This window comes from Stenella coeruleoalba (assembly GCF_951394435.1).
Source record: "Stenella coeruleoalba genome assembly, chromosome: 16".
NCBI lineage: Eukaryota > Metazoa > Chordata > Mammalia > Artiodactyla > Delphinidae > Stenella > Stenella coeruleoalba.
The window spans coordinates 8375493-8402664 of record NC_137162.1 but is presented as its reverse complement, the minus strand read 5'-3'; the positions used below and the strand labels follow the sequence as shown (position 1 = coordinate 8402664).

At 49.0% G+C, this 27172-nt stretch overlaps 1 protein-coding gene across 2 annotated transcripts in view; it reads right to left on the bottom strand.

Moving 5' to 3' along the window:
* Positions 1-2412: 2412 nt before the first annotated feature.
* CPXM2 (carboxypeptidase X, M14 family member 2) overlaps positions 2413-27172 on the bottom strand; it is a 121546-nt gene continuing 96786 nt past the window's right edge. The window contains exons 8-14 of one of the 2 annotated variants that reach the window (XM_079900035.1): positions 21762-21885; positions 20347-20543; positions 19154-19333; positions 15842-16139; positions 10781-10920; positions 8567-8666; positions 2413-3751 (exon numbers count right to left, since the gene is read on the bottom strand). In XM_079900035.1, the coding sequence (XP_079756161.1) occupies positions 3498-3751; positions 8567-8666; positions 10781-10920; positions 15842-16139; positions 19154-19333; positions 20347-20543; positions 21762-21885 (1293 nt within the window). In that variant the 3' untranslated portion in view covers positions 2413-3497. The remainder of the gene's footprint in view (positions 3752-8566; positions 8667-10780; positions 10921-15841; positions 16140-19153; positions 19334-20346; positions 20544-21761; positions 21886-27172) is intronic. The other variant, XM_079900036.1, reaches the window with a different exon arrangement.

The window sequence follows — 27172 nt, the reverse complement described above, 5'->3', positions numbered from 1 at the left end:
GGGCCCTGAGTGGGAGAATCAGGATAAATAGACAGAGGACTCTCTGCCAGAGGCAGAAGTTTTGTGTTGATTTTACCCTAAAGAAAGACATCCAGATGGAACCACAACCTTCTATAAAGCTTTCAGACGCGCTTCTACGCAGTCAAGTATTAGACTTACTTATAAAAGTGAAGACTCTCGGGCTTCCCTGGTGGCGCAGTGTTGGGAGTCCGCCTGCCGATGCAGGGGACGCAGGTTCGTGCCCCGGACCGGGAAGATCCCACATGCCGCGGAGCGGCTGGACCCGTGAGCCATGGCTGCTGAGCCTGCGCGTCCGGAGCCTGTGCTCCGCAACGGGAGAGGTCACAACAGTGAGAGGCCCGCGTATCGCAAAAAAAAAAAAAAAAAAAAGTGAAGACTCTCGAAGAAGTAAAAACACACTAAATAAATCCAAGTTATGGAGTTTTAATTTCTGAAGTCGCATTTTCTTAACTTATGAGGGACTCATAAACAAAGCAGCACATACACAAGGCTAGTTCAGTTCCACGTGTATTTACTGAACACCCGCTGGGAGGAAGAAGCCGAGCCAGACTTGTGGGGCAGAGACAGAGGGGGACGACGTTGTTCTTGCCCTTGGGGAGATTCTGGGACAACAGCAGCACGGAGAACCAGAGGTAAGATGACCCCAGTGGAAAGGGATGGAGAGCGGTGGCCCTGAGAGGCCCCAAGGGCCCTGCAGGTCTGTCCTAATGCATCCATGTTGTGAGACGGAGGAAGGCTTCCTGCAGGAGGTGGCATTTGAGAAAGGCCTTGAGAGGAGCAGGAAGGTCTTCAGCTGTGGGGAGACACAGGAGATGCAGAGGCCCAAGGCCGCCCCTAGGCAAGATCCGGGAGGGGTAATTCTGGCTGAGAAGCAGGGGAGAAGTCTGGTTGCAGAGCAGCCCTTCTTCTTCGGAAAGAAGAAGGTGAAGGAAGACAGCCTGGGCTTGAAGGCCCAGCTGGGAGGAGCCGCTGAATTATTATGGAGCCAACGGGGAGCCCACCGACGGGGCTGCGTAGAGGAGCGGCTCCAACAGAACAGAGCCTTAGGGATCTGGAAGGTCAATTCTCCACCAGAAATCAGGGGACGCCACAGCCAGACAGGCCCCGACAGTCCATCCAGCCCACGGGCTTACTTTGCAGGAGCAGATGAGAGACCAGAGAGGCTGTCTGGCCGAGACCACACGCCAAAGGGTGGTGCCAGGTCTGGAAGCCACAGCTCCATCCTGCAAGCCCGAGACACCTGTCAATGGGCTAAGTCTGAAGACAGGCCTTGCAGAGGACCAAGAACTGCTGAACGCGGCAGATGGCATACTGCAGCCCCAAGGGCTACAAGGGCCACAGCCCCATTGCTAGACGGTGGCAATGAGACAATCACCTTGGTACCAAGTGTGGGGACCTGGCCTCCCAGTAGGACGTGGCTGGAACCTGACGATCTACCGTTTGCTGATGCAGTTGGAATGGTTAACCGCTCTGAACTGCAGGGCTGACTGATCATTTCAAGGGCTTTATGGAGAGCTATATGGCGAATAGCTATATGACTACTGAACGTTAAATTTATATTAATTAAAATTATGTAACTAGAAACGCTTTTCCCAAGTTGCATGAGACACATTTCAAGTGGCTCAGTGGCCACTTGTGGCGAGTGGCTACCGTGTTAGACACACAGAATGGAACATCTCCATCACTGCAGAAAGTGCTACTGGGCACTGCTGGTTTATAGCAGGGGTCAGCTAACTATGCCCCAGCCTGGGGCCCAAATCCAGCTGCCATGTGTTTTTGTTTTTGTCTTTGGCCGAGCTGACTGACTTGTGGGATCTTAGTTCCCCAAGCGGGCCCCAGCAGTGAAAGCACGGAGTCCTAACCACTGGACCACCAGGGGATTCCCTGCCACGTGTTTTAATAAAGTCTTACTGGAACACAGCCATGCCCATTCACTTACGTACGGTGTAGGTCTGCTTTTGTGCTGCAAGAGCAGAGTTGAGTACTGGTGACACAGTCTTTACTTACGATCTGATCCTTTATACGAAAAGTTTGCTGATCTCTAGTGCAGACTGTCAACAAGTGACATGAGGATCTTTTCTGGAAAGATGCTCACTGGCAGACCCAGGAATTACTAGTGGGTCCCAAGTGTCAGGATGACTTCACCCCACCACAGGCCCCCCTGGGGAAGGAGGTAGGGAACACAACGCTGGCAGCATCACTACGGAGCTCGACGGGGGTGCAGGATGCCCCTCCCCAAGCAGGCGCCTTCTCCAGGGTGACTGCCCTTCTCCAGGGTGACTGACCGACCTTCTCTAGGGTGACGCACCGCAGAGACAGGGGGTGGGACGTGGTGTTCGGGCGGCTGCGAGTCTACCCAGGAAAACCACACACGAGAAGGAGCTCACCGTTTGCTTTCTTTATTTTTCTATTCTTCCCAGGTCAGTGAGGCAGCAACATTAATACAAAGTGAGAAGAACTGTTTTCTTGCACGGCAATTCAATAACCCCTCTCACACCGAAGCTCACACACAATTCTAAGAGCTTTTCATCAAACTCGGTCTAATCTGCATGGTCTGGCATCTCACACGCCAAAAATAACTCCCGGAGTGATGGCGGCCGGCTTCGGAGTGCTCGTTTCCGGGAAAGGAGGACTATATTGAACAGAGAGGGCTGCCAGTCAGCCTCCTTCCAGCTCTTTTCAAGTCCTAGCAGGTCAAAGAGGAGAGCCAGGCTAATTGCTCTGGTTCCTTAGGGAGGTGGGCACCTCCTGCTCTCCCCACCCAGGGAGCCCCCAGAGCTACTGCAGCAGCGGGAAGTTTGGGGGGTTCTCTGTGGACCCCACTGCACGCCAGGAGCCCCAAAGCACGTCTGCTGCCCACACTCACTCTTGAATTATTTCAGCCTTTCTCTCCCCTTCTGTGCGTGATCCTTTGTTGAAAGGGAAAACAAACTGATTCAAGAGGCCGACTGATGCTCACTTAGTAATGTCTCTATTGTCAACAGAGTGCAGGGTTTACCTGCAGCAGCGTGGGATGTCCTGGGGCCAGAGAGGGTAGATTCTCTTAGAACGCCCGTGAGCATCTCGAATGGTAACATTTGGGACAGCAGAGCCCTGGGAATGCTGCCATTCTAGCCATGCAAATTGCAAAGGCATGGGGAACTCTTGCTGTCGCGCAAACAGGAAAAGCACCAGATTCCCTTCCTGTACAGCCAGGAGGCCCTCAACAGGCAAGCTCCTCTCTCTCACTCAGACTCCCAGGATGACTTGCTGAATCCTCCCACCAGCCTTCCTCTGCTGCCCTGCCCAAGTTATTTGGATAAATGGGAACAAAGAAACTATCCTAAGCCTCCCCTCAGGACCAGCCTTGCAACGTACACATCCTCCCAGGCCTTCTTGAATTACAGAGAAAACAATGAGGAGTGAGTCCTCTATGGAGCTACAACCAGGGTGGTTTAATTTGCAGGGGTCCAGGACGTGACTCAAGAGTTGGGAGGTCACCCGCGCTGTCGTCTTTTCCGCCCCCGCAGCTTCAGCCGCCTGGCTGGCAGGCTGACGGGCTGCTTCCCGAACTTCTCCATGATCTCTCTGATCCTGGCCAGGTTGGTTTTGCTGAGTGTGAAGTCGCACTGTGTGGCCCCCATGTCATAGCCGACTATGCAGTTCTTGGTGGACGAGGTGAAACCTTCTGCCTTGGCCGTGACCATGTACTCTCCGGGGTTCAGAAGGCGCCAGTAATCCCCATCACTGGCTGTGAAAAGAAAGCAGGGGAATTCAGGGCAGCTCTTTTCTAGCAGCGATATCACCAGCTCTGTTATTCCAAGACCAGCCTCCTGGCCAGAGACAGACTCACGGGCAAGCAGTGTGGAATTTGAGCCCCAGCAGATGCAAATTCTTGATGCATTTTGGAAGCCAAGATGTTTTCCTTTTTGGAAACCACCTTAATGGTTTTAACAGGAAGGGAACTGGGGTGTAGGCTCCCCGCAGTGTTAATACGCATGAGCAGAGATGGAGAAACAATCGCTAACATTCCTTTCTCTGTGACAATACACACCATTCATTATGAACTTGAATGTCTGAATGGTATGCCCTCGCCACAGAATGCCATCTTGAAAAGCCATCTGTGCGTGGCTTCCTAGCTTCCCTTAGCATGGCTCTAAATATAGAATAGTAGTATAGGGGTGGGGCTCTTCACGTCTGAAAAAGAGAAGGAAAGGGCTACAAACGACCTGGGGGGAGGCCCCAAGGTCCACACCTCATTCCATGGTCCTCTATGAAGAAATGGAGCAGGTACACGTGGACGTTGCAGGCAGAGTCCCCTGCCCCTCCCCCTGCCCGGGTTACACCATTGGTCAGGCACCCAACAGGCACCTAACTGGACCCGGGTCCATCCTTAACTCAACGCTAGATCCTTGTTGCATAAAGTGGGGTTCTAGGCCAAGGCCACTCCTCCCCAGGGGGCCTACACCTGCTGAGATCACTTGGACCCCTGACATTAAAGAGGCTTCGAGACAGAAAAGGAGACATCAACTCCCACGTAGCACATGGAAGGATGAAGCAGGCACCAATCCACTGAACCCTCCAAGCCAAGTTCTGATGTAGGTTGTATGATGATCCCCTTTTCTACACGAGTAATTGGATGCCCAGGGAAGTGTCACGTGCTGCACAAGGTCACACAGCTAGTGCTTAGCTGGTCTTCCCGGGCCAGGTTTGTTTTCTCTCTTATGATGATCTGTCCTGCCCGGTCTAAAGAGAAAAGGCTGGATTTGGTGAAGTGCTACACAGGCCCGGGAAAGTTTTACTCATTTGAATGAACCCTGCTGTTCTCTAAAGAATGGAAGAGAACTCTGTGCGAGAATATTTATCTCCCACATACACGCATATAACACTCTGAAGCACCATGTTTAAATTCACATCACAATCTTTATGCATCTGAGACGCCCCATGCAACGTGGTGAGCTCACGAGAGCACAAGATGTCATGAAAAATGAAATACGCAGGCAGTGGTTCGCCACACGTTTGCACAGTCTACTACCTGGTAAACAGGCCTCAATGTGAGAGTCCCAGGCACGCAATGCAGGCAGACGGCTCCCTGACTTTCTCAGCACTGCACCCTGTGTTTTCCTGCAGTGAAAACGCAAGGTTCTCAGCTGAATAAAATGCCACTTGGTGGCTTTTCAGAAGCCGAGAGCCACGCCCAGCCGTCTTTGTCTTGCTATCAGACGGCCCGAGCCTCCTGGGCAGGCACACGCTGAGACGTCTCTCCGGGCTCCCAGCTCCCAGGCACACCTGCCAGAGCCGCCCCTGCACCCCCCAGACCTCCCTGTCCCGTCTTGGCCCCGTGTTAAGCTGTGGGCTCCGTAAGACCTGTGGCTTATTCTTTGCCACTGAACTGTGTGTTTCAGTCATGTGTCCTTGATGAATGCCAGCTGGATTAAGTGGGATGAAGACAAACAGACATGAATACAAATGTGCTATTAAGGTGAGAGTTGTACATATTAAACCTCAGCCGTAGGTAGGTACTTTCTCCCCACCAACACCGGAGTGGATTCGTTAAGGCCAAGAACCGGCCACCCGCCAACTAACTGGATAGAGGCCGCTGGAGGCGAGACCTTTCGGTGGGAGCGCCCACCTCGAGAACACACTGACGTCAGTCTGAAACACCCCCAGGGAAGGGGCAGCCCAGGTTCTCACCAAGGGAGAAGCTCAGCAAGCCAGGAGTGAAAGAAATCCATAATTAACACGTGCTTGTCAGCTCTACTGATTCAAATTTATGAGACGGCTTTGTAATTCTTTTTCTCCCCAAAATAGCAGAAGGCTCTCTCCTCATCCTCTCCCCAATCTGCCCACCTTTGCTGTGCTGGCCTCCTTCTTTTCACATCTCGGGGCCCTGTCTGGGGTGTGTTTCGGGGGTGAGTGCTCTGTGGAGCTGCAGGGGGAGGTTGGCACCCAGCTGGCATCGCCCAGCATCGGTGGACGGAAGGAACAACCCGGGCCCTAACGAATGGCCATTCATTAGCAGGTCGGGTTAGCGTTCTCAAACAAAGGTCAGTCACGTGGCATTCTGAGCCAGGTTTCGGGCCAACATATTTACATGCATTTAGAAAGCATCCTTACTAGCTTCTCTCCCTGTGGAATCCCACTTAATATCCCTGTTTATTTTATGCAAAATCCCTCCTGGAATAAAACTTGTCAGATCACATAAGCCTCAGACAGAAATCAAGGCAAATTCAGAGCTTATGTGGAGCAACGAAGGACCCCGAAACCAACGCAATAAAGAACCATCCGTGACACACGGGATTCCTCTGTGATGCGAACATGCTGGGAGATTATTTTGTGGGGAACGAAGGGAGATGGAGCTGCATTTTCCATTAGCTCATCAAAACTGTCTCCTTGATTACAAGGGCTTTGAAATTCCGAGCTCATTAGGCAAAGCTCTCTCTGCTGGCTTGTGGGCCCCTGGGGACATTTTATCTCCCACTCTGTTTAAAACTCTTATTTTCTCACATTGCCTACAAAAGACTAACAGTCCAAGGAATGTTTCAGGCTCTTTTACAGGCACTCATTAATAATGTTTAAAATGCAAGGCCTACGAACCAGATCAAATAGCCCCTTCCATCCACAGTGATCACCTGCACCTTGCAGGTCTGGCCCGTGACAAGCTTACAATCTGCATTTGTTGAATTAATGAATGAATAAGTGAATGAATGGATCAGTGTATGCCTGCCTATGTGGGGCAACTATGTACCGAATGCCATGCTAGCCAGTGTGCAGCCTTGTGGTCAGTGGCTATAAGACACTGGAGGACAAGTGGACGCTCAGGAAATATGGCTGCGTGAAGAAACAGGCAACTACCTTGAAAGAAGGCGATTCAGGGCATCACACCACAGTCTACTGTTTTGTGGCATTTCACCCATTTACAGAATAATTGTCCTTCTCTGCCAGGCACGTGAGCAGGTAGCCTGGTATTGAAGAACACCTGGGCCAGGTGTGAATCTCAGCCCACCCCCATCCTAATGTCCTAGAGCCTCTGCTTCCTCACAGGTCAAATGGGATCCCTTGGGGGAGGACAGGGTGTCTTCATGCATGTGACCAGCTAGCGGAGAAAGCGGCCCTTCTCTTGTTCAGGGGGAACGGCGTGGGGCAAGGCAAGGGGGACCACATTGAGAGTCTCAAGCTCTTGCCTCAATCCCAGCTCAGCCTCTCTCTGTGCATCTGGGAAACGCCACATAACGTCCAGTGCGGCTGGCCACCCCGGCACAAGGTAAGCTCTTAGATCCCCGGGCGCAGGTCAGGCCAAGTTAGTGTCAAGTCTTGTTTGTCCCAGTTCAAGTGTGTCTGCAGGCTGAAGAGATCTCTTTTATGGAAATCACGGTTTCCTTCCTCTTGCTGATGATGACTCTGTTTGCTACACCCGGGCGGGACCTGCCCTGGGTTGAATGATGCCCTGCCCCCCACACTCTCCAGTGGCCCACATCCTACTACCCAGGACCTACGAATTGACCCTATTTGGGAAAAGGGTCTTTGCAGATGTAATTAAGGATCTCAAGACCATCCTGGATTATGTGGATGGGTCCTAAATCCAATGACAAGTGTCCTCATAAGAGACAGAAGAGCAGGCGCCAGGAGGAAACGGAGGCTGGAGTGATTGCAGCCGAGGAAGCTCAGGAATGCCTGAAGCCACCAGGAGCCGGAAAAGCCAAGAGGGATCCTCCCCAGGGGCTCCAGGGGGAGCACGGCCCTGCTGACACCTTGATTTCAGACTCCCGGCCTCTATATCCGTGAGGGAATAAATTTCTGTTTCTTTAAGCCACACAGTCTGTGGTCATTTGTCATGGCAACCACTGGAAACCAATGCAGGACCCAGTGCCCTGCTCACCGCAGCTGACAGCAAAGCAGTATCTGACGCAGCGCTCCCCAACGTCGCCCCCACCCCACCACGTAGGAAAACCTCTGTGTGCAGGTTTAAACATGCCTAGGGGCACACCATCTCCAACAGAACGCTCGCTGACTATCTGACTTAAGCATCCAACCGATTCTGTTCCACATGCATCTGTCCCTGCATCGTACTGCAAACATCAGCCATCAGTCAAACTGGCCACTTCTCACTTCCCCCTGGACACGCCAAGTGCCATCCCAGGTGACGAGAGTCCTGGGGCACAAGGGTAAGCCTGGGCTTGTGTTCGTATCATAATCGGCCAAGAATAAGGCAGCCCTTGTGCAGATGCTCGGTGTCTGCGGGCTGCTTCCAGCCAGCGCTGCAGCTCTGGAGCAAGAAGGGAAACAGCACGCAGCTGCTCCAATGCCTGAACCCAAGCCCCACCTGCCTCCTGAACCTTCAGTGGGTCCTTCAACCTCTGAATAAGGGACAGAGAGAAGCCAGAAAGCAGAGGCTGAACACCTTGCTTTCCAGGGGCTCCATGGAAAGTTGGAGAAAAGAGACAATAAGCCAGGTCAGAGGAAGAAGTTTCTGGGCCTCAACTTGTGGTTTTAACTCAAGTAAAACACTTCAAGAAAATGGATATTTCCTCTTGAGAAACAGTTCACACACATTATTTGTAGTTACCTGTTCGGATGTCATGGTTAACGCCCTCTACGGAGATAACAGCGTTTGGAATTCCTTTTCCGTGCAAATCCCTCACCAGGCCTTTGATGCCCCGATGAACCTGCTCGACAAACAGGAGAAGCAGATGAGCTCACCGATCAACCGGCACGGCCAAGAGGGCCAGAAACCTAGCCCAGTGCCGCCAAGAGCCCCCCACAAAGCTACGTCTGGCTCAAAAGCTCCCCGGCTCGGCATGGATTTGGTGTGTAAATTTCTGTATTCCTTTTGGGTCCATCTACTGGAAAGTCTTCCACTGGAGTTAAAATATTCCAGAGGTTTAGAAAATATTAGGATCTGAGATGGTTCATAAAAGACACATCCAGTAAAAGTGGAATTTAATTTTTATAGGCACATTTATTTTGACTTTCCTGGACTCTACAGACTTAACACATAGACTTTAAGAGTCAAAGAGGGGCTTCCCTGGTGGCGCAGTGGTTGAGAGTCCGCCTGCCGATGCAGGGGACGCGGGTTCGTGCCCCGGTCCGGGAAGATCCCACATGCCGCGGAGCGGCTGGGCCCGTGACCCATGGCCGCTGAGCCTGCATGTCCAGAGCCTGTGCTCCGCAACGGGAGAGGCCACAACAGAGAGAGGCCCGCGTACCGCGAAAAAAAAAAGAGTCAAAGAGGAGAGAAAAGACTCAAAAGCATCCCTGTAAAGTACAGTCCATCTGCAGGGCCCTTCCACTGATGAGCGGTGTCACGTGACACACACCAACTGTGAGCCTCATGCCTCAGGTTCCCCCATCCGAAGATCCAAGATGACATACCATCATTTCCAGTGACATTCTTTATACATATTGCTATGCCTGGGCATTTTATCCATAGGAGGCTCTTTGGCTAAACTGGGATCATCACGTTAGAATGACTAAGGCCTTTTCTCTCTTTGTTCATATATGAAATGAAAAAAGAGCCTTCCCTTACAAAATTCCAGAGTGGGGATGGAGAGTGTGCTCATGGCTTCCCAGGAGGGCAGAACAGGTTCACACCCTACTGTGCAAGGAAAGTGGGCTGTGGGCTGTGGGCTGCACCGACCCTCTCAGGATCCTCATGGATCAGACTTGGATGCTAAATCGCAGTGCCAACCTCTGCCACCATGGGGAGGTGCAGGTACCAGGAAGCTGGCAGCCCAAGCCCTTGGCTGAATGCCTCTTCTGACTCATCTATGAGAACCCACGGAAGAAGGGCAACCTCCCAATACAGCCTCAGCATCTTACTTCCTAATGAATGCGAGTCACGGCAGTCATATGAAGTTCCACATTCTTTTTATTTCTCTGGTTCCTGGGAGTCTATTCCTTGTAGGGGCATGGACGTTATTTGGTTAGTTTTAGTACCAAACTAGAGCCGGTTTGCTCAATGCTACAAGACAGGCGTATCCCTGAGAGCAGGAGGAAAAGAAGGCGTGCGAGGGTCCTAGCATACATGGCAGGACTTCCTCACCAGCCACCAGCAGAAGCTCAGCAGGCACTTGTTGGAACTGTTCCCAGGTGACACCCGACACCTTCAGCAGTGACTCCTCAGCCTCCGAGCTGTTATGGGATGAACTGTGTCCCCCACAGATCCATATGTTGAAGTCCTTACCCCCAGTATCTTAGAATGTGACTGTATTTGGAGATAGCATCTTTAAAGAGCTGATGAAGCCCTAAGAGTGGGCCTTATCATCTGACTGGTGTCCTTGTAAGAAGAGGACATTTGGACACGCAGGGACACCAGGCGTGTATGCACACTGAGTAAAACCATGTGCAGACACAGTGAGGAGGTGGCTGTCTGCAAGCCAAGGAGAGAGGCTGCAGGATGAAACCAACCTGCTGACACTTTAATTTTGCAACTCTAGCCTCGAGAACCATAATTTCTGTTGCTTAAGTTCCCCAGCCTGCATATTTTGTTACGCAGCCCTGGCAGACTAATACAAGGGGCCTGAGTATGCTGGCTGGACAAACACCCCTTCCCCATGGGGCAGCAACCTAGAACCCTGGAAGTAGTCTCACTTACCATGAACCAGTGGGAGCAAATGACATTGACTTAGAGCTCACAGACAACAGTTCCTTCTGACACTGTAGTCGCTAGCCCAGGGTGATGGCCACCGTAGGAAGCGCTAATTTGATCTCAGGCTTTTGGCCATCTCAAGGGCTTCGTTCACTAGCTACACCCCATCACAGCCACGTGCCCACGTCATACCTGCTCCATGAACACGATTAAGGATTCCCGATTATTCTCCCACTCCTCAGGCAGCTCGCTCTCATGCGGGTATTTATCACAGCCCACATAGATGGACAGCTCGAAGCAGTTGGTGTGAAGGTAGCTGAAGTCGTTGAGACCTGCCGAGCCAACCAGACAACGTTTTAACTGAACAGTGCTCAAGGTGGCCCTGGGAGACAGCAAGAATGTTCAAGAATGTGATTCAGAGGACTTCATTTGAACAAGGAGGTATCAAGTGTCTACTCTACCCAAAAAATTAATTAGAGCAACTGATGGGGGACAGAATGGGGGGTTGAGATAGAGAGAAGATGCAGCCGGAACAGTCCGTGGGGAAGACAGGCATATGTAGGACATCTTTGACAAAAGGAGGACTGAAATGTTTTTTAGATAAAATTATTTTCATTTTATTAAACTCAGTTTAATAGTATTTTTAGGATAAAGGTATCATTTCTTTTTCCTTTAAAAAATTTTTTTTTCTTTTTGTTTAAATTAATTAATTTATTTATTGGCGGTGTTGGGTCCTTGTTGCTGTGTGCAGGCTTTCTCTAGTTGCAGCGAGCGGGGGCTATTCTTCGTTGCAGTGCGTAGGCTTCTCATCGCAGTGGCTTCTCTTGTTGCGGAGCACGGGCTCCAGGTGTGAGGGCTTCAGTAGTTGCGGCATGCAGGCTTCAGTAGTTGTGGCTCACGGGCTTAGTTGCTCCGCAGCATGTGGGATCTTCCCGGACCAGGGCTCAAACCCATGTCCCCTGCATTGGCAGGTGGATTCTTAACCACTGTGCCACCAGGGAAGTCCCTCTCTTTTGTTTTCTTTTTGTTGTTTTTTATTTTTTGAAAGGTATCATTAATTAATAGTATGGCTTTTTAGTGTTTAATTAAATTTAGCTCAATAGTCATGCTGCTCTCAGCTACGGCTCTATAACTGTAGAATAAAAACTGCAGTTGTCTATTCTAATTCATACACATAACTATCCATCCCACCATTTACCGAGTGCTTTACATAAGCCAGAAGCCGTCCTTAGCGCTTTGCATCCAAGCTCATTTAGTCTTCATCACAAATCCAGCAGAGATGTAGGTAGCATAGTCCAGTTTTACAAATAAGAGAATTGAGGCGGAGAATGGTTAAGGACTGCATTAAGGAATGTATCCAGAATCCTGTGTCTGGACAGTCAGGGTTTGAACCCAGGTGTGTGTAATGACTGCCCAGCCCTTGCTTGTCACTGCTGGGGGACTGAAGGGCAAATGTCCTCACCACCCAGCTGGAATGCAGACAGTCTCGTGCATCCTGACATGGCTACAACAGGACTTGGTCCCTGTATTAGTTTCTTAGGGCTGCTGTTACAAAGGACCACCAACTGGGTGGTCTAAAGCAACAGAAAATTATCCTCTCATAGTTCTAGAGGCCAGGAGTCCAAAATCAAGGTGTTGGCAAGGCCACACCCCCTCCAAAGGCTCTTCCTTGTTTCTTTCAGTTCCTGGTGGCCCCTGGCATTCCTTGGCTTGTGGCCGCATCACTCCCATCTCTGCCTCTGTCTTTACAGGGCTGTCTCCTCCGTGTGTGTCTTCTCCTCTTCTGTCCTTTATAAGGACATTTGTCACTGATTTTAGGGCCCATCTGGGTAACTCAAGATGACCTCATCTTGAAACCCTTATCTTAATGACACCTACAAAGACCCGTTTTCCAAATAAGGTCACACTCACAGCTTCCAAAGATTAGGAAGTAGATGTATATCTTGGGGGTCCCATTCAACCCACGACAGTACCCAAAATGCATAAATGAATGTCAGATGGCATAAAGTCCAGTGGCTCTCTTCCCAACATTTTATTTTTGGAAACCATTTGAAATAGCAAGAACACAGTGCTACTATGTTATGTGTGAGGGCCAAGAGGACTCCCCCAGCAGAAGGCACCACCAACAAGCCTGCCCTGGCTTCTGAGGGTCAAGGCCACAGAGAGAGGAAGTTGGCTGGGCTGGTCTCTCTGTTGACCGGGGACAAAAAGCAGGTCCTCCTGCATGTCAGCCTCGGTACTCACCTGTCCTCTCTTCCCTCCTTCCTCGGAGTGTTCAGTGATACATCCCTCAGCACAAATGTCTGTTTAAAAATCACAGCTTTGGGTGTCAAGATCAATTCTGTATCGATCTGCTGCCTAATCGATAAAGTCACAGACAAAAGGGTACAAAATACACAGCCACTCTCTCTACCAGATTCCAGATTCGAACCATTCACAGGTCACCAGCCATGGGCCTTTGATCACATCTGTGATCAAATAAGGAGAGTGACAGCAGTGGGATAAAAGGAGTGGGACGGTGTCAAGTTAATGGAAAAACCCCTCACAGGACCTTGTCTGGCTGAAGAAGGCCAAAAATGCCAGGTCAGGGCTTCCCTGGTGGCGCAGTGGTTGAGAGTCCGCCTGCCGATGCAGGGGACACGGGTTCGTGCCCCGGTCCGGGAAGATCCCACGTGCCACGGAGCGGCTGGGCCCGTGAGCCATGGCCGCTGAGCCTGCGCGTCCGGAGCCTGTGCTCCGCAACGGGAGAGGTCACAACAGTGAGAGGCCCGCGTACCGCAAAAAAAAAAAAAAAAGCCAGGTCAGCTCATTCAGTGGAACCCGAGGCGTGGAACCTCAGGCAGCGCCCGTGGATCAGCATGGACAGGCCCTCCCGGGAGGGCTGGACCCCTCCGCACACACACACAATTCTCATTATCCCAACCTCCAGGCCTTGTTAGTACTGAAATAAATAAATGTGATATTTAAAACTCTGGAGCGGGTCTGCCATTTTGCAGTCAGTGCTAGAAGCACTAGAAGAATTGGCAAAATGAGACACCAGGAGAGCGGTGGAAAACTTGCGCCAGGCTATCGTTAACGCTGAATTCCAGCCCTTCAGCGAATGTCATGCAGCTGAGAATCCTCCGTAAGAAATGGCTTCAAAAGTGAAACGTGCGGGCAGGAGGTGTGGGGTGATCCAGATAGCTCTTCCCGGCCGAGTCTTCTTCCTTTGGGTTCTCTCTGGGCCTGGAATCCTGCTCTTGTCACGGCTTCAGTGTGGAACACGGGGCCACGCAACCCTGTGGCTCTGTGGGGCCGATGCTGTCACAACATCTGCCTTCCTTGTGCGGGAGAGGATGCCAGACAGCAGCCGACACAAAGAAGGTCTCACATCCCTTTGGAGTTGAAATGCACACACTGCAAACGATGTGCCTTTTGAGCTAGACTGGACCCTGCTCCCAGCTACCCACTCCCCACTAACTAAGGCCTGTCGGTGCACCGCTAACGAGTGCGCAAGACCCAGACAGAAAGAAGGAGTGGAGGGGGAGGAGAGGAGGGAAGGAAATTAGACATCCCATCTCATTAATCTACAAAGAAATGAATCTGCAGACTTCGTCACACCGCCTGCAGGAAGAATGATTAAAAAGGCTGAAGCCACCACATGGTTCTGCCACAGAAGTCCCCGAAACAATGGAAAATACAATGGATAGAAACAAATCAAATGCTGCTGATGTGATCAAGTGGCAGCTGACTTTTCAGAACGCTGCTATTGACCCACCGCTGACAAATCCCGCCGTGTCCAAACCCAATTTAGTCACAGCAGCCATAAAACCTAAACAGATACTTCACATAAAGATTATTATAGGTTGTTAGGACTAGAATTGAAAAAGGAAGCATGCTTTTGGCTATAGGACATTTTCTTGATAGGGATTTGCATTTATTTGTTTTACTTTGAACAGAGCAAAACCCTGGTGGAGAGAAATAAAACACCTCTGCTTGGTGTCTAACTAAGAAAGAAATGGCAAGCTTTCTGCATGTGTTTAAAAATGGCCAAGGGAACATATATGTCTACTCCTTTCTAATTTTTTTTCCCCTGAGTGTCACATACCTCTAAGGTATGTGAAGGCTGAATCTCTAGCAAAGGAAAATAATATTAAAGTTACTTAGTACAGTAAAATAGAGATTAAGGATATGCTCATAAAAGATGTTTCATGGTGACTATGCTACTGGAAGAGGGGGGAGGGTAGGGGGTGGGAACTTACAACTGAGTGTTTCTGACAAGCAAGACACAGAACACACACATCCACCATCTACGTCATCCTCACAACAGTCCTAGAGGGATCATTGTCATCGTCATCATCATCAACATCGTCATCACCATCCTCAAGCCCATTTTACTTATGGAAAATACGGGCGTTCAGAGAGGTAAAGTAACTTGCCCAGAGTCACACAGCATTTAAGTGATGAACTAGAATTTGATCCCAGGTCTATTTGACACGGGATATTTTTCAAATTCATCAGCGGTTTGACCAACCTTCACAAAGTCAAGACAAGAAGCAATGAACGTTATGTTTGGGGTCTTACCATCCCAAAGCAGAGGGGTCTCAGGGAATGTGGCATCCTCAGCCATCCTCATTCTGGAGCCCTAGGCCAGGAGCAGCCCTGACATAGGAAACAAGGGCTTATCCTGAAACTTGGACCACGAGGTCATCTGGCTGCTGCAACGAACTCCTAAAGTCTCTGCTGGAAGCCTCTGTGTCCTAAGGGGATGCTGGGAGCAGTACCTCGTATTGCCCGAATCACAACAACGGGACTTTGGCCAGATGCCCTGATGTGGCTGGAAGACCTCCAGGAAACAGGAGATTTGGAAAAAGTCGAGCGTGGGATCAATGCCCCACCTCCTCCAAGGGCTGACAACGTTTACCATCTCTGACCCTGTAACAGCCAACTAGCTCAGTGGCTATGAGCAGAACACGGAGTCAAACAGACCCCAGCTCTGCTCCTTGGGAGCTTGGACGGATCCCTCCCCGTCTCCAAGCCCCAGTTATCTCATTTATAAAACAGGGAGTAAGCCACACCCCCTCAAAGACTACTGTGAGCATGAAAGAGGAGTCTATAGAGAGCTCTGGCACCTTATAAATGGTGAACTACAGTAGCTATCATGCTGGTAACAATGATAAAAGAAGGCTGGGCAGGAGATGGTCCTCCCTCCCGGTCCAGCAGCCAGTCCATTGTCATCGGGCCGCATGATGACAGCAGGACCGTCATACTTACTTCCGGCCACAGTGTGCCAGGAAGCCCCATTGACAGTCCCATCCTCTTTCTGGAAGTCTTCCGTGTGGCACACCCTCCTCCTGGCATCCGTCATGAGGCGGTGAGTGGAGGCGTAGGCGTAGGCCAGCCAGCGGAACACGTGGTCGTCGGGTGTGGGAGTGTGCTCCTGCATCTGCCACGTGGACCTCGCCATGTCGTAAGGGTAGGCCACCACCAGCTCCCCGCCCTGTAGGTTGCCACCCAGCACGAAGGGGATCTTTTCCATCCAGGCTATGACGGCCCTGGTCTCCACTGCCACCTGTGAACGTTCCAAATTTAAACACATTTGAGAAATCAAATAAGAAGGAAACTGCTTTCTCTCCCTAGCTTTCCAAACCGGGACATAACTGAAAAAGCAATCATTTTATGGAATCACCTGAGCAAAATTTAGAGTTTCAAAATCTGTCCTGGGAAAACTGGCCACTGTGGAAATAATGGACAAAAAAGAGAGAAACCCAGAGAAGTTTCGTTTCCTAGGAACATTCCAGTTAATGCACAAAGAGGGAATGACAGAATTAGAGTATCAACATTCTGCAACTCCACTGAATTAATGGCTCAGTCAATGGATTAATGCTCACCAATAATTACAAAGAGAGAGAACCAAACGTAACGTGTCTCCTGACGACAGAACACACACCTAGAAAAACCATCAACCCCGTACGTGACCAAGTCTCTAGTCCGGGGGTCGGCAGACTTTCTCTATTAAGGGCCAGATAGGAAATATTTTAAGCCTTGAGGGCCATGCGGTCCCTGTGGCAACTACTCAACTCTGCCATTGTAGCAGGGCAGCACCACGGACAATACGCGGCTGAATGAACATGGCTGTGTTCCAGTAAAACACCATTTACAAAAACAGGCCTGAGTGGGACACGGCTACTGATGGCTGTAGTTGGAAATCCAAAAAAGAGGGGATGTAGGTATATGTATAGCTGATTCACTTTGCTATACAGCAGAAACTAACACGACACTGTATGCTCCAATAAAAATTAATTTTAAAATCTTTTATTTTATAATTAATACCTTTTAAAATCATTTTCCTCACCATGAAAAATCATTGTAAATGACTGTGAAATTTTACCAGATACTTCCTTCTGCAGACAAATTATTTCTTTTGTTTTTTTCTATCATTTCATTGATTTTTGCTCTTTTTAATCACAGTCTTTCTACACTTTGGGGGTTTCTTCTGTTATTCTTTTGCTAGCTTCTTAAGTTAGTTGATGTTCAACTTTTCTTATTTTGGAATATAATCATTCAAAGGTATAAATTCCTGAAAGCACTATTTTTTTTGCTATACTCCACGAATTTTGACATTTAGTTTTCTCATTATCTTTGATTTATTTTTTCGTCGCCAGTATGAACTTTTTCTTTGACCCATTACTTATTATTTTTTTTTAATTTTCTAAATACATGGTGATGTTTTCATTAACCTTATTACTGTCTGCTAGTTTAATTGTACGGTGGTGAGAGACTCATGGTCTGCCTGACTCCTATTTTCTGAAATTTGTTGAGATTTCCTTTACAGACAAGAACACCATCAATTTTTGAAAATTCTCCAGGGATTACTCAGAAGAATATGTATTCTCTACTTGTTGGTTGTAGAACTCTTACAGATCCCTATGTCAAGGCTGTTACTTGTTATTCAAATCTCTGTCTTTGCTGATTTCCTACCTATCTAACCTGTCCATAACTGAGAAAGGTATTGGTGATGAGAGGTCTGTGTAATTCTCCCTGTGTTTTTAAAGAACAAGCTCAAAAAACTAAATTCTGGACTTAAAGCAAAGACTGAAATCCAAGGACTTTCTATAATTGTGCTAAAATAATTACTTATCTCTCAGAGACTCAAGTCTAAGAAAGCTGGCAACCATATTCCAATTTTGGTCCAAGCGTTCCCAAATTATAACAGCACTTGAATCCTCAGCCTTGCCAGATGTCACTAGTATGTTAGCTTGGAAAAAAAGCAGGGATTATGTAGGGTGGAATTAGGAAATGTGAGAAAGGATTCAGAAGACCCAGAGGGCCAGAATTCTTTACTTCTCCACCCCCATAAGGCGCCCTTGGGCATCCTAACTAAACGGCATGGTATTGCCACTGTCTGTCTCCATCATGTGACTGGTTGCTTCTTGAGGTCCTGGAGAACACGATCCTGGGCATCACTAAATGAGGCAACCACGCTGGCCCTCCTCCAGTAAGTGGTACCCACATGTGCTGTGAGCTGGAGCTTTTTTTGATCTTGCAATGTGCTTGCCTAAAATATAGCATTTCCCAGCCTTCCCTTTGGGGGGTGGATGCCGAGTTTTGACTAAACTCTGGCAAGATTTAAACAAAAGTATTATGCAGGAATTCTAGGAATGCCTAGAAAGTGAACTGACTTATCGGAGAGGAAGACTTTTTTTTAACCTTTTCTCTCCTTTTCCTTCAAAGACATGATAGCTGGAGCCCCAGATGGAACTGCCATCTTGAATTATGACCTTGAAAAATCAAAGTCCACATGCTAACATCTGGAGGCAGAAAGATGACTTGTGGGTTCCTGATGCTCATGGGCTTCTATTTGGCTGGCCCTGAACCATCTGCCTCCGGGGTTCTCTTATGTGAAAAAAGAAAAAAAAAACCTTTTACCTCGTTAAGCTGCTGTGACTTTGGTTTTTTTCTGTTGGTGTACCCAAACCTAGCACTCATATAGTAATCAAGGCAGACCTTTTGAAGGACATATAGGACAAAAGACTAAGGGTAAAGTGCATTTACAGTGGGCAGAGGAGGCAATAGAAGGCATGGGAAATTCGGCGAAAATTATTTCTTCCACGAGATACTTTTTTGCAAAACTAGACCTAAGAAATTTGGGGGAGACATTTCTCACCCAATTGCATTTTTCTTTCCAAAGAAGCACCACATGTAATAAATCCATGGGGACTTGTGAAAATAAAAGTAAGATATCTCAAGTAATCAGTGAGGTCTTAAGGACAAATTTCACTGCAATTTCACTGCACTGCCAAAGATGAGGGTTATAATGACCGTAACAAACACGCACAATTGAGGCAAAGTTTTTTCGGGAAGCACCGCAAAGAAATCTAATTAAATGATTCCTCTTCTAGGAAGAATCTCCTCAAATTTCAATTTAAAAGGTAGTTATTATCTAGCACACTTCCCTACTTTTGGAGAAAACATGAAAGGAAAAAATGATTTTGTCTTGTTCTTAAACGTTATATCCTCTGCAAATACCGGTGGGTTTAACTTTGGCCTCCGCTGCTCTAGAGATTATGGGGTCTTTTTACTCACCGTGGCATTTTCAGACAGAAACCACTCAGGGATTGCAATATAGTGATTGGGAACTTTCCGTGGGATGTTCTGTCGGTCCTCTGCCCCCCAGAGCAGTGTGTTTAAGTCAGGAAAGTTGTTGTTGATGTCTATTCCGTCATGGGTCCAGCGTCCCAGGGACCAGCCTCCCAGCTCCGAGCCCTGGGAGAAAATTCAGAATATGAGGAACCCACAGGCTTCTGGATCATTCTGTCTCTCACATACATGAGGCACCTCCGTCTCCATCTCCATTTGGGGCCTCTATGCACCCTCTGACCCAAAGATGACATCCAAAGGAGAACATTTGGTTAATAATCTGTTAATATTTGGTGGGTGATGGATAATATAGCCAAGCAACTCCAGAGAGGGAATGCATAGAACCATTCCTGCCATATGGCAGTGCTCAGAAAAGTATGAGGTCTCCCCTGCCTCCTCTTCCTTCACCTCTTCTACACAGGTTGAATGAAACTCCAAGTGGTAATGAATCTAAGACTGTGTCAGTGCAAAAATCAAACGCCACCATATTAATGCTTTCTCCCTGCAATTCTGGCTCACTATTTCGCACTGCAAATCCCTAACCAACCATTTGCACCAATAAATACAACCAAAACTCTGCACTGTAAAACTTGCATTTGATAGGTACCATTGTTTTAAGTATAGTTTTCCATTTTATTCCCAGATACTGTGAATATAATTATGAGTACACAATACAACATTATACTAACTGTAATCTATACATAACTCTCTATATAACTCTAACCTATATAAATTCTATATCATAATTGGAACATGACATATAAACAATATATCAGAATAATAAAAATAACTGTCCTCAGAGAACTGATGAGAGGATTGTAGGTAATAATCAAGGTCGGAACGTGCCTTAAGTGCTCAATCAATGCTAGGTGTTATTATTATTCTATCCTATTGTTCCCACCGTATATATAACAATATTATCATTCATGCTCATTTTCTTCAGTCTGTTAGTGTCTCCCCATAATTCTCAATTACTGCCGTGCATCTTCCATAAGCCTTGCGGGTTTCCTTGTCTCAGCGGAAAGACACTTAAGAAGAAAGCTGGTAACGTGCGGTTCAGATCAATCATGGCTCAGCACATTGTGCGGGGGGGAGAGGGGGGAGAGCTGCTGTGCTGGGCGAGAGGAACGGTCCATTACCCCCTCGTAGGCCTTCTCATAGCCGTCGGGGTTGAGGGAGGGGATGATGTGGATCCTGGTCTCCTCCACCAGGCGGACGATGCGCGAGTTCCGGGCCAAGTACTCCTGGCACAGAAACTGCATCAGCAGAAGCATCAGCTCCCGGCCCAGCACCTCGTTGCCATGGGCCCCCGCGATGTAGTGGAACTCGGGCTCACCTTTACTCAAAGATGGGAAAAAACAGAGGATCATATCGGATGCTCCCAGCAAAACAGTCCTCGTCACATTGTATTAGGAAAGAAATCTCTGAATGATAGAAACTTACAATTTTAGCCCTCTCTGTTCTTTCAAATCAACCACAATTATACCAGTACAATTTTTATTAATTCCCAGATAGTCAGATATATAAGAAAATGAGTAGAAAAGTCTCAAATGATACCAGCCACGGGGTAGGAATGTTTAGCCTTATTTGGCAAGAACAAATACAATAACACAGTGTTTAGAGTTTAAAAGTTACAAATTAGACACAAGCCAGAGCAATTATTTTTCTCTTCGGGGAGGCAATTATTTTTCTTAAAAGAACTTTGTATTCAATTTTATAAAGATACAGAGATGAATAAACGCAAGCAGAAAGTAGTGTCAGGGCAAGTCAGCAGTGACACCGTTTTGTAAAGGGGGCCTGTCTTTGAGCTTGTTCTCTTCAAAGCTCAGCTTTTTCAACGTCGGGTTTGTCAGTGCGGGCGCGAGCTGACAGCACTCCTGCCTCTTTTGTTGGCCAAGCTACTGCTTTTGCGGAAATGTGATTTCACCCACAGATAAAGCCCTTACCCTTTGAAAGGCACTCCTGAGAGAAACTCCTGGAATACCGATGAACATTGAAGTCGAGAGAATCAGACAAATCTCTGCATTTAACTTGCAGTGGATTTCTAAAGGGCTCACAATTTTACCAGAAAGAAAAATCTCTGACCCCACTGCCTCTCCTCTGCCCACTGACTTGTAGGAGAACATAGTTTTGGGAGTGATTGAATGAGAAATGGCTGAAAACAGGAAATGCTTGAAAATAGGATGGAAATTTAAAAGAAAATTAAGGGAACCATCTCTAACTAGAGCCCTTAATGACCGGGGAGTCCAGAATTTTCTCCGGGAAAAAAACCCTGTCCTAACCATCTCCAGCTATTTTCCTCTTTGGTTAGCGTGACCGGTCTCAGAGATGGGGAACAGAATTAAATACGGTCCATTTGGAGAAAAGGAGGGTATTTCTTAAGCAATTTGACAGCCCACATCATAAAATGAGGGGTTCACAGAACCAAGATCTGCAGAATCTATGTAAGAGTGAGTGCGTGGGCAGCTCCCGCCCTGTTTCGTGACCATCGCCTCGCTCTTTAAGAAAGCAGCAGACTCGAAGGGCCGGAAGCACTACAGAGGGGCAGCCTCACCGACTTCGTGCTCCCCAGGGTGGTCGGAGATCTCCACGGCGTACAGCTTCAGGCCCTGGTGGCTCTTGCCAATGTTGTAAATCCTGGTGATGTTGGAGCACATTTCGTTCACGACCTTCATCAACTGAGAAACAAGATGGGTTTACGGCCCTACACAAGGATGGCCACGCTGCACGGAGGGCAGACCTCTCTAGAAGACAGCCCTCTCCCACGGCCCCCTGCACACGCCCACCCTCCTGCACACCAGTGCTATCCCCCTGCCTGGAGTGTTCTCCTCGTGGCCCCTCTGCCCGGTCTTCCAGCACCTCGTGCCTGTGTTTCTCACCTCCCTGAGCTGGAGTGTCACCTCCCTGGGTGACGAGGTATTACCTTTTCACCTTGGTTTCCTGTTTTCTTATTGTGCCCTCATTAGACAGACTGAGCCTTTTCTCTCTATACCCTTGCCTAAATAAATATTTATTACTGAACATCATTTTTCTCTTACACTGTAATGAGCAATCTATGATGTCAGGCTGAAGGAACACACACGGCTTCGCCCTCCTGGAACTCAAAGTGAGGTAACAGATGGAGTGCCATCGCCACTTCATTGGTGCCAAGTAGGGGGTGCGTGGAGGCCAGGGTGACGGGAGCCGTGCAGTGAAAGCGTGAGGGACGCAGGCTTCTACGAGAAAGTGAAATATATACGGGTGGTTTCCTGAATTTTGCTTGGGCAGTCGAGCTTGTCAGACAGCTGCCAAAGGAAGGGAAGAGGGTCTGCTCATCACAGGAGCCCTGGGGCAAAGGACAGAGACACCCCCGCCAGAGTTCATCGCTGAACGGGTACCTGTGAGTGAGCTGGGTAAGTGGCCTTGACTTTCTGGGGGAAACTGTTTAGCCATCCCCAAGTGAAAGAAGCTGTGATGCAAAGGCTGTCTCTGCCAGGCACCAGACTAGCCACGCTTCCCCATGGTGGAGTCAGGTGTGTTCATGAGATAACTTCTGACAGGGTGTTAGAGACCAGGAGGGAAGCTTGCGTGCTGTGGAAGCAGCGAGGGAGGACATCCCAGCCAGGGGTGTGGGCGGGCGCCCACGGAGCCTGTGCGTGCGGAGCCTGTGCTCCACAATGGGAGAGGCCACAGCAGTGAGAGGCCCGCGTACCGCAAAAAACCAAAACAAACAAACAAAAAAACCCAAAACTATGGAGCTGGTAAATCGGTATCGTAGAATTTCTGATGGAGTGGAGTGACATTGCACTTGGTTTGCCTTTTGTAACAGAGCATTCTGCACTGCTGGGTGGAGGGCGATCCCCGGGCCTCGGTGCGCATCTCTAAAGGAATGGAGCTGTTGCTGCTGGTGCTTTGCTTTTACGACACACCTACGAGGTGTTACAGCCACAGCCCTGCTCAGGCATTCAGGGTCTATTCTCTCACCACTCCTGGGAGGGGGAAACATGCTTTGCTTTATGATAACTCACTTTGTGTTATAATACCTAGGCGAGAGAAAGAGAAAGCTGACTAGAAAGGACTCTTGTTCAAAGAGGGAAGAGGCAGAAACCCACCATCACTGGAGAAACCACATGCCAGCAAGGTTAACGTAGCTTCACACCTCTCACCACGAGGGAGACATACCGAGGGGCTGACGTGGAGACACACAGGAGTAGGCCAAGTTTTAACAAGAGACATGGTGATAATGTCACTAGCAACGTTCACCATCGTGGTCATAGTAAGTTCTATTTCCCTACTGAATCTCATCGTGAGGACCCCCAGTGAAGTAGATAAGCAAGGAGGCCTGTCCCCATTCTACAGCTGTGGAGACGGAGGCTCAGAAGGACATTGAGGGATTTGCCCAGGGTCACCCAGCTGGTACCAGGTGGAGCCGGGGCTTCGGACTCTTGAGTTCTTATCTGTCCACGAAGGTGCAGCAGAGCGATCGAAACAAGCAGTGCCACCCCTTTTGTCTGTTGTACATGGGATTGTTCCAGTAGACGGCCACAGCACAAGCACCATCTGATCTGGGCCTCTCATACCAGTCCCTGCTGACCACACATGCTCCACTAGCAGCGTGGCCCTCAGCAAATCCTGATCAGCAGGTGACCCACTGTCCCGCGTTCAGATCAAGGACCGGCTCTGCAGACACAGAGCCACTCGGCTCATCCTGAGCTAGGTGATCAACGCGAGCATTCGGTACAGAGTCCGGCTGCCATTTAACGCCTACCCTCCTTCCCCTTTGGATGAGCTGCCAGAGGAATGTGCCCCCTGTGCTGGGTTGCCATTTGATGCCTACCCTCCTTCCCCTTTGGATGAGCTGCCAGAGGAATGTGCCCCCTGTGCTGGGATCATGACCTTGACGTTGGAAAAGGACAAACAGCATCTTCCCTGGATGCACACTTAGCCAGGGGCACAGCCTCTCAGGATGGGGTGATTCTTAGCCATAACTCATTGGAGTCACCTCTTTATCCTCTACCCACCACGGCAGTATTTTTACACCAGTCACATTTTCCTTCTTGGTGTTGTGGTATCACAAGTATCTTTTCCACGCACAGGAACGAGAACACGGGCATTTGAAGACTCCCTTTAGGAAGGTTCTTGACAGTTCCCTCCGCACCGTGGCCCTCTGCAATGCTGGGAAGGATTTCTCCAGGGGCCATGGGCAGCCTCAAAAACCCAGCTGGTGAGCCACCTTGCTTATTCCCAAAAAGAGTCAGAAGATTTTTTGGAGCTTGAGTCTTAATGGTAAACGTTTGAGTCTTGATGTCTAAAGTAAGAGAAAGGGACAGAATTTTCTTCACTGCCTTGCTGAGGAAGCATATTCATCCCCAACAAGGATGACATCACCCAAAGGAGGTGAAAATTGGTTTTCCAGGGGCTCAAAATCTCAAGTATTACATGCATTGTGGCCCTCCAACGTGCAACCCTACCTAACAAAATTTTATTCCTTCGTTTTTAATGTAATGGGTAATTAAGAAAAGTGTCTAGAAAGGGCCAGTAAGGAAACATGGCTGAGAAACACTGCCCTCGAGAGTAGTGGGTTTTGTAAGATTCTCAGCGTCCTGAAGACTCTTGTCTCCTCATCTCGGAGGTGGGAATAAATCACATCCTGGGATCTACTGAATTCCTGGCTCGGTTGCTTCCCTCCTCTCCTGAAGGAGACAGAAGAAAGAGCCCCCTTTCCTAGTAATTCAGTTTCGAGCAATACATCAGAGGATCAGAGCGGTACATCAGAGGTAAATTATGTGCACGGTGACACTTGCCGGAGCAGGTTTCATCCTCTCACACAAGTCACTGCAAGTGGGGAGCTATCCAAAGGCTCCAGGGCAGAAAGGTAGCTGAGAAAACTGACGCATCCACTCACTGGAACATTCCGCAGCATCCAAGGACAATTATGAAGACGGCAATGAGACATGGCTAATGATCCCATATTAAGTGAGAAAATCTGGGCAAAGTTGTAACCATCCTCTGATCAAAATCGTATGAATTCTGTGAACACAGAAATGCAAACCCTGGATAGAAATGGGGGAAAATGAAAACCACTGATTCTTTAGGGTATTGGGTTCATGGAGGATTAACCTTGAGACTTTTAGTTTGCATTTGATATGGTTACAATATTGTTTATCCAATGAATTAAAATGTTAAAAAAAAAAAAAAGAAAGAAGGGAGAAGAGAAAAAGTCCTCTTCTATCATCTTTACTCATTTGTCTGAGAAACAGACACTGCATCTGATCAAGTGAAAACGAATTCCAGAGGGAGGGGGAAGGAAGAGAGCCAGGGTAGGAGGCATCCCGTGGTGGGCGGAGCTGGGCTTGTCTGGATCCGCAAGCCTGCTGTCCTGCCCGGGCTTCCTGCCACCATTGTCCACCCCCAGGGTCAGGAGCTCAGCGACCCCACTGCCTGCTGCCCACGACCATCCTCAGCTGCCCGGGAAATCAAAACCGCTAGCCGGCTGCCTTCCAACCCACGTCTCTCCTGGACTCCTTTCTACGCCTCATGCCACACGCTCCTTCTCAGCCAACCAACCAGAATTTCCTGAGCATTGGGCACCTGACAACAGCAGGTCCCCAACCAAAGTCCAATCTCTTTAACCTCTCCCCCAAACCACTTCTTTTTCTCCCGCTGTGGACGGTATCCCAGGCCCTGGGAAGCACACCAGAACCCTATCTCTCTCCAACTTATTGGGGAATCCTAGGACTGGTCAGTCCCTCTCAGAAACCCCTCCCCCCATCCTTCTTCAGACCCGGCAGGTCCCTCTCCTGGGACAGAGCTCACCAGTCTACTGTCCATACAACTGCCGGAAGGATCTCCCCAAACACAGCTCTGCTCCTGGAAAAGACCTCCTGATTCTCTGACTCAAGACTAAGGCGTCTCCTGGCACTGCCAACTGTCCCAGAAAACAGGCCGTCCCCTCCTGCCTCCACAGTCCTGTCCTCCTTGTACTCACTGCTCGGACCACCCTTCCTTCTGTCTCTTCCTGCCACAGGCCCTGGATGACGGCAGACCTCATCTGCAACCCCATCCCTTCCCAACCACCGGCCCTGTCCCCCACATATCTCCCCTGCAACAACCTCAAAAGTACAGTTATCCAGTACACTTTATGGATTTAAGATAAAATGACAGAGTCTCTGCCCTCGCGGTCCCAAATGATGGAGAAAGGTAACGTGCATGCAGACACAGAGATGACTGAGCAATTATGAATGGTGCCTCGTGCTGGGGAGGCCTTCAGTGCTCAGAACAATTAACTCAATCTGTATCATAATATCAGCATTTGCGCAACGGCCTCCTGCCTCCCCCGCTTCCCCCATCCCCTTCCCGAGCCCCCGGGGCTCCCCCAGCGGGGAGAACGGCAGCTTATAAATCAGTGCTCCAGAAATAATTCTCACACGCGCTGGTCGCACACATTCTCATGACTTCCCTCCAAGCAACGGCTCTTCTGCTTTCTTTTCCTGCTCTCACGTCTGCTTCTCATTTCTGTGTTGTTTGTAAATGTCTCTCGTAATACTCGATAAACTAACATTTTTTTTTTTCCCCTGAAGTAGAAAGATTTCTACAGCAATCTAGCAGACTCCATACAGGGACTTGCTAAAAGTGCTGGCTTCCTTCCCATCCCCAGGAGCCAGGAGTCCAAATGGCAAATCACTTCTGGCGTGAACACTCTTCACGATTGATAGATGCCCCCAACCTCCGACAGTTTCCAGGTGAGTGCTGCGGGGTCCTGAGAGATCGGAGTGGGTCCCCCAGCGTCCCCTGCAGGGGCTGCATGGCTTTCTCGGGCTCCTTTTAGCTCTAACGTCTACCAAGTGATGGGGACCAGAGTCCCGCAGGGCAATGAAGCACATCCATTAGCTCTCCTCATATGAGAAGGACCTCCATTCTCCATGCAGGACAACTAGTTAAAGATACCACACTCTCTGTGCAGTGAGCTCATTTTAAATGCATTTA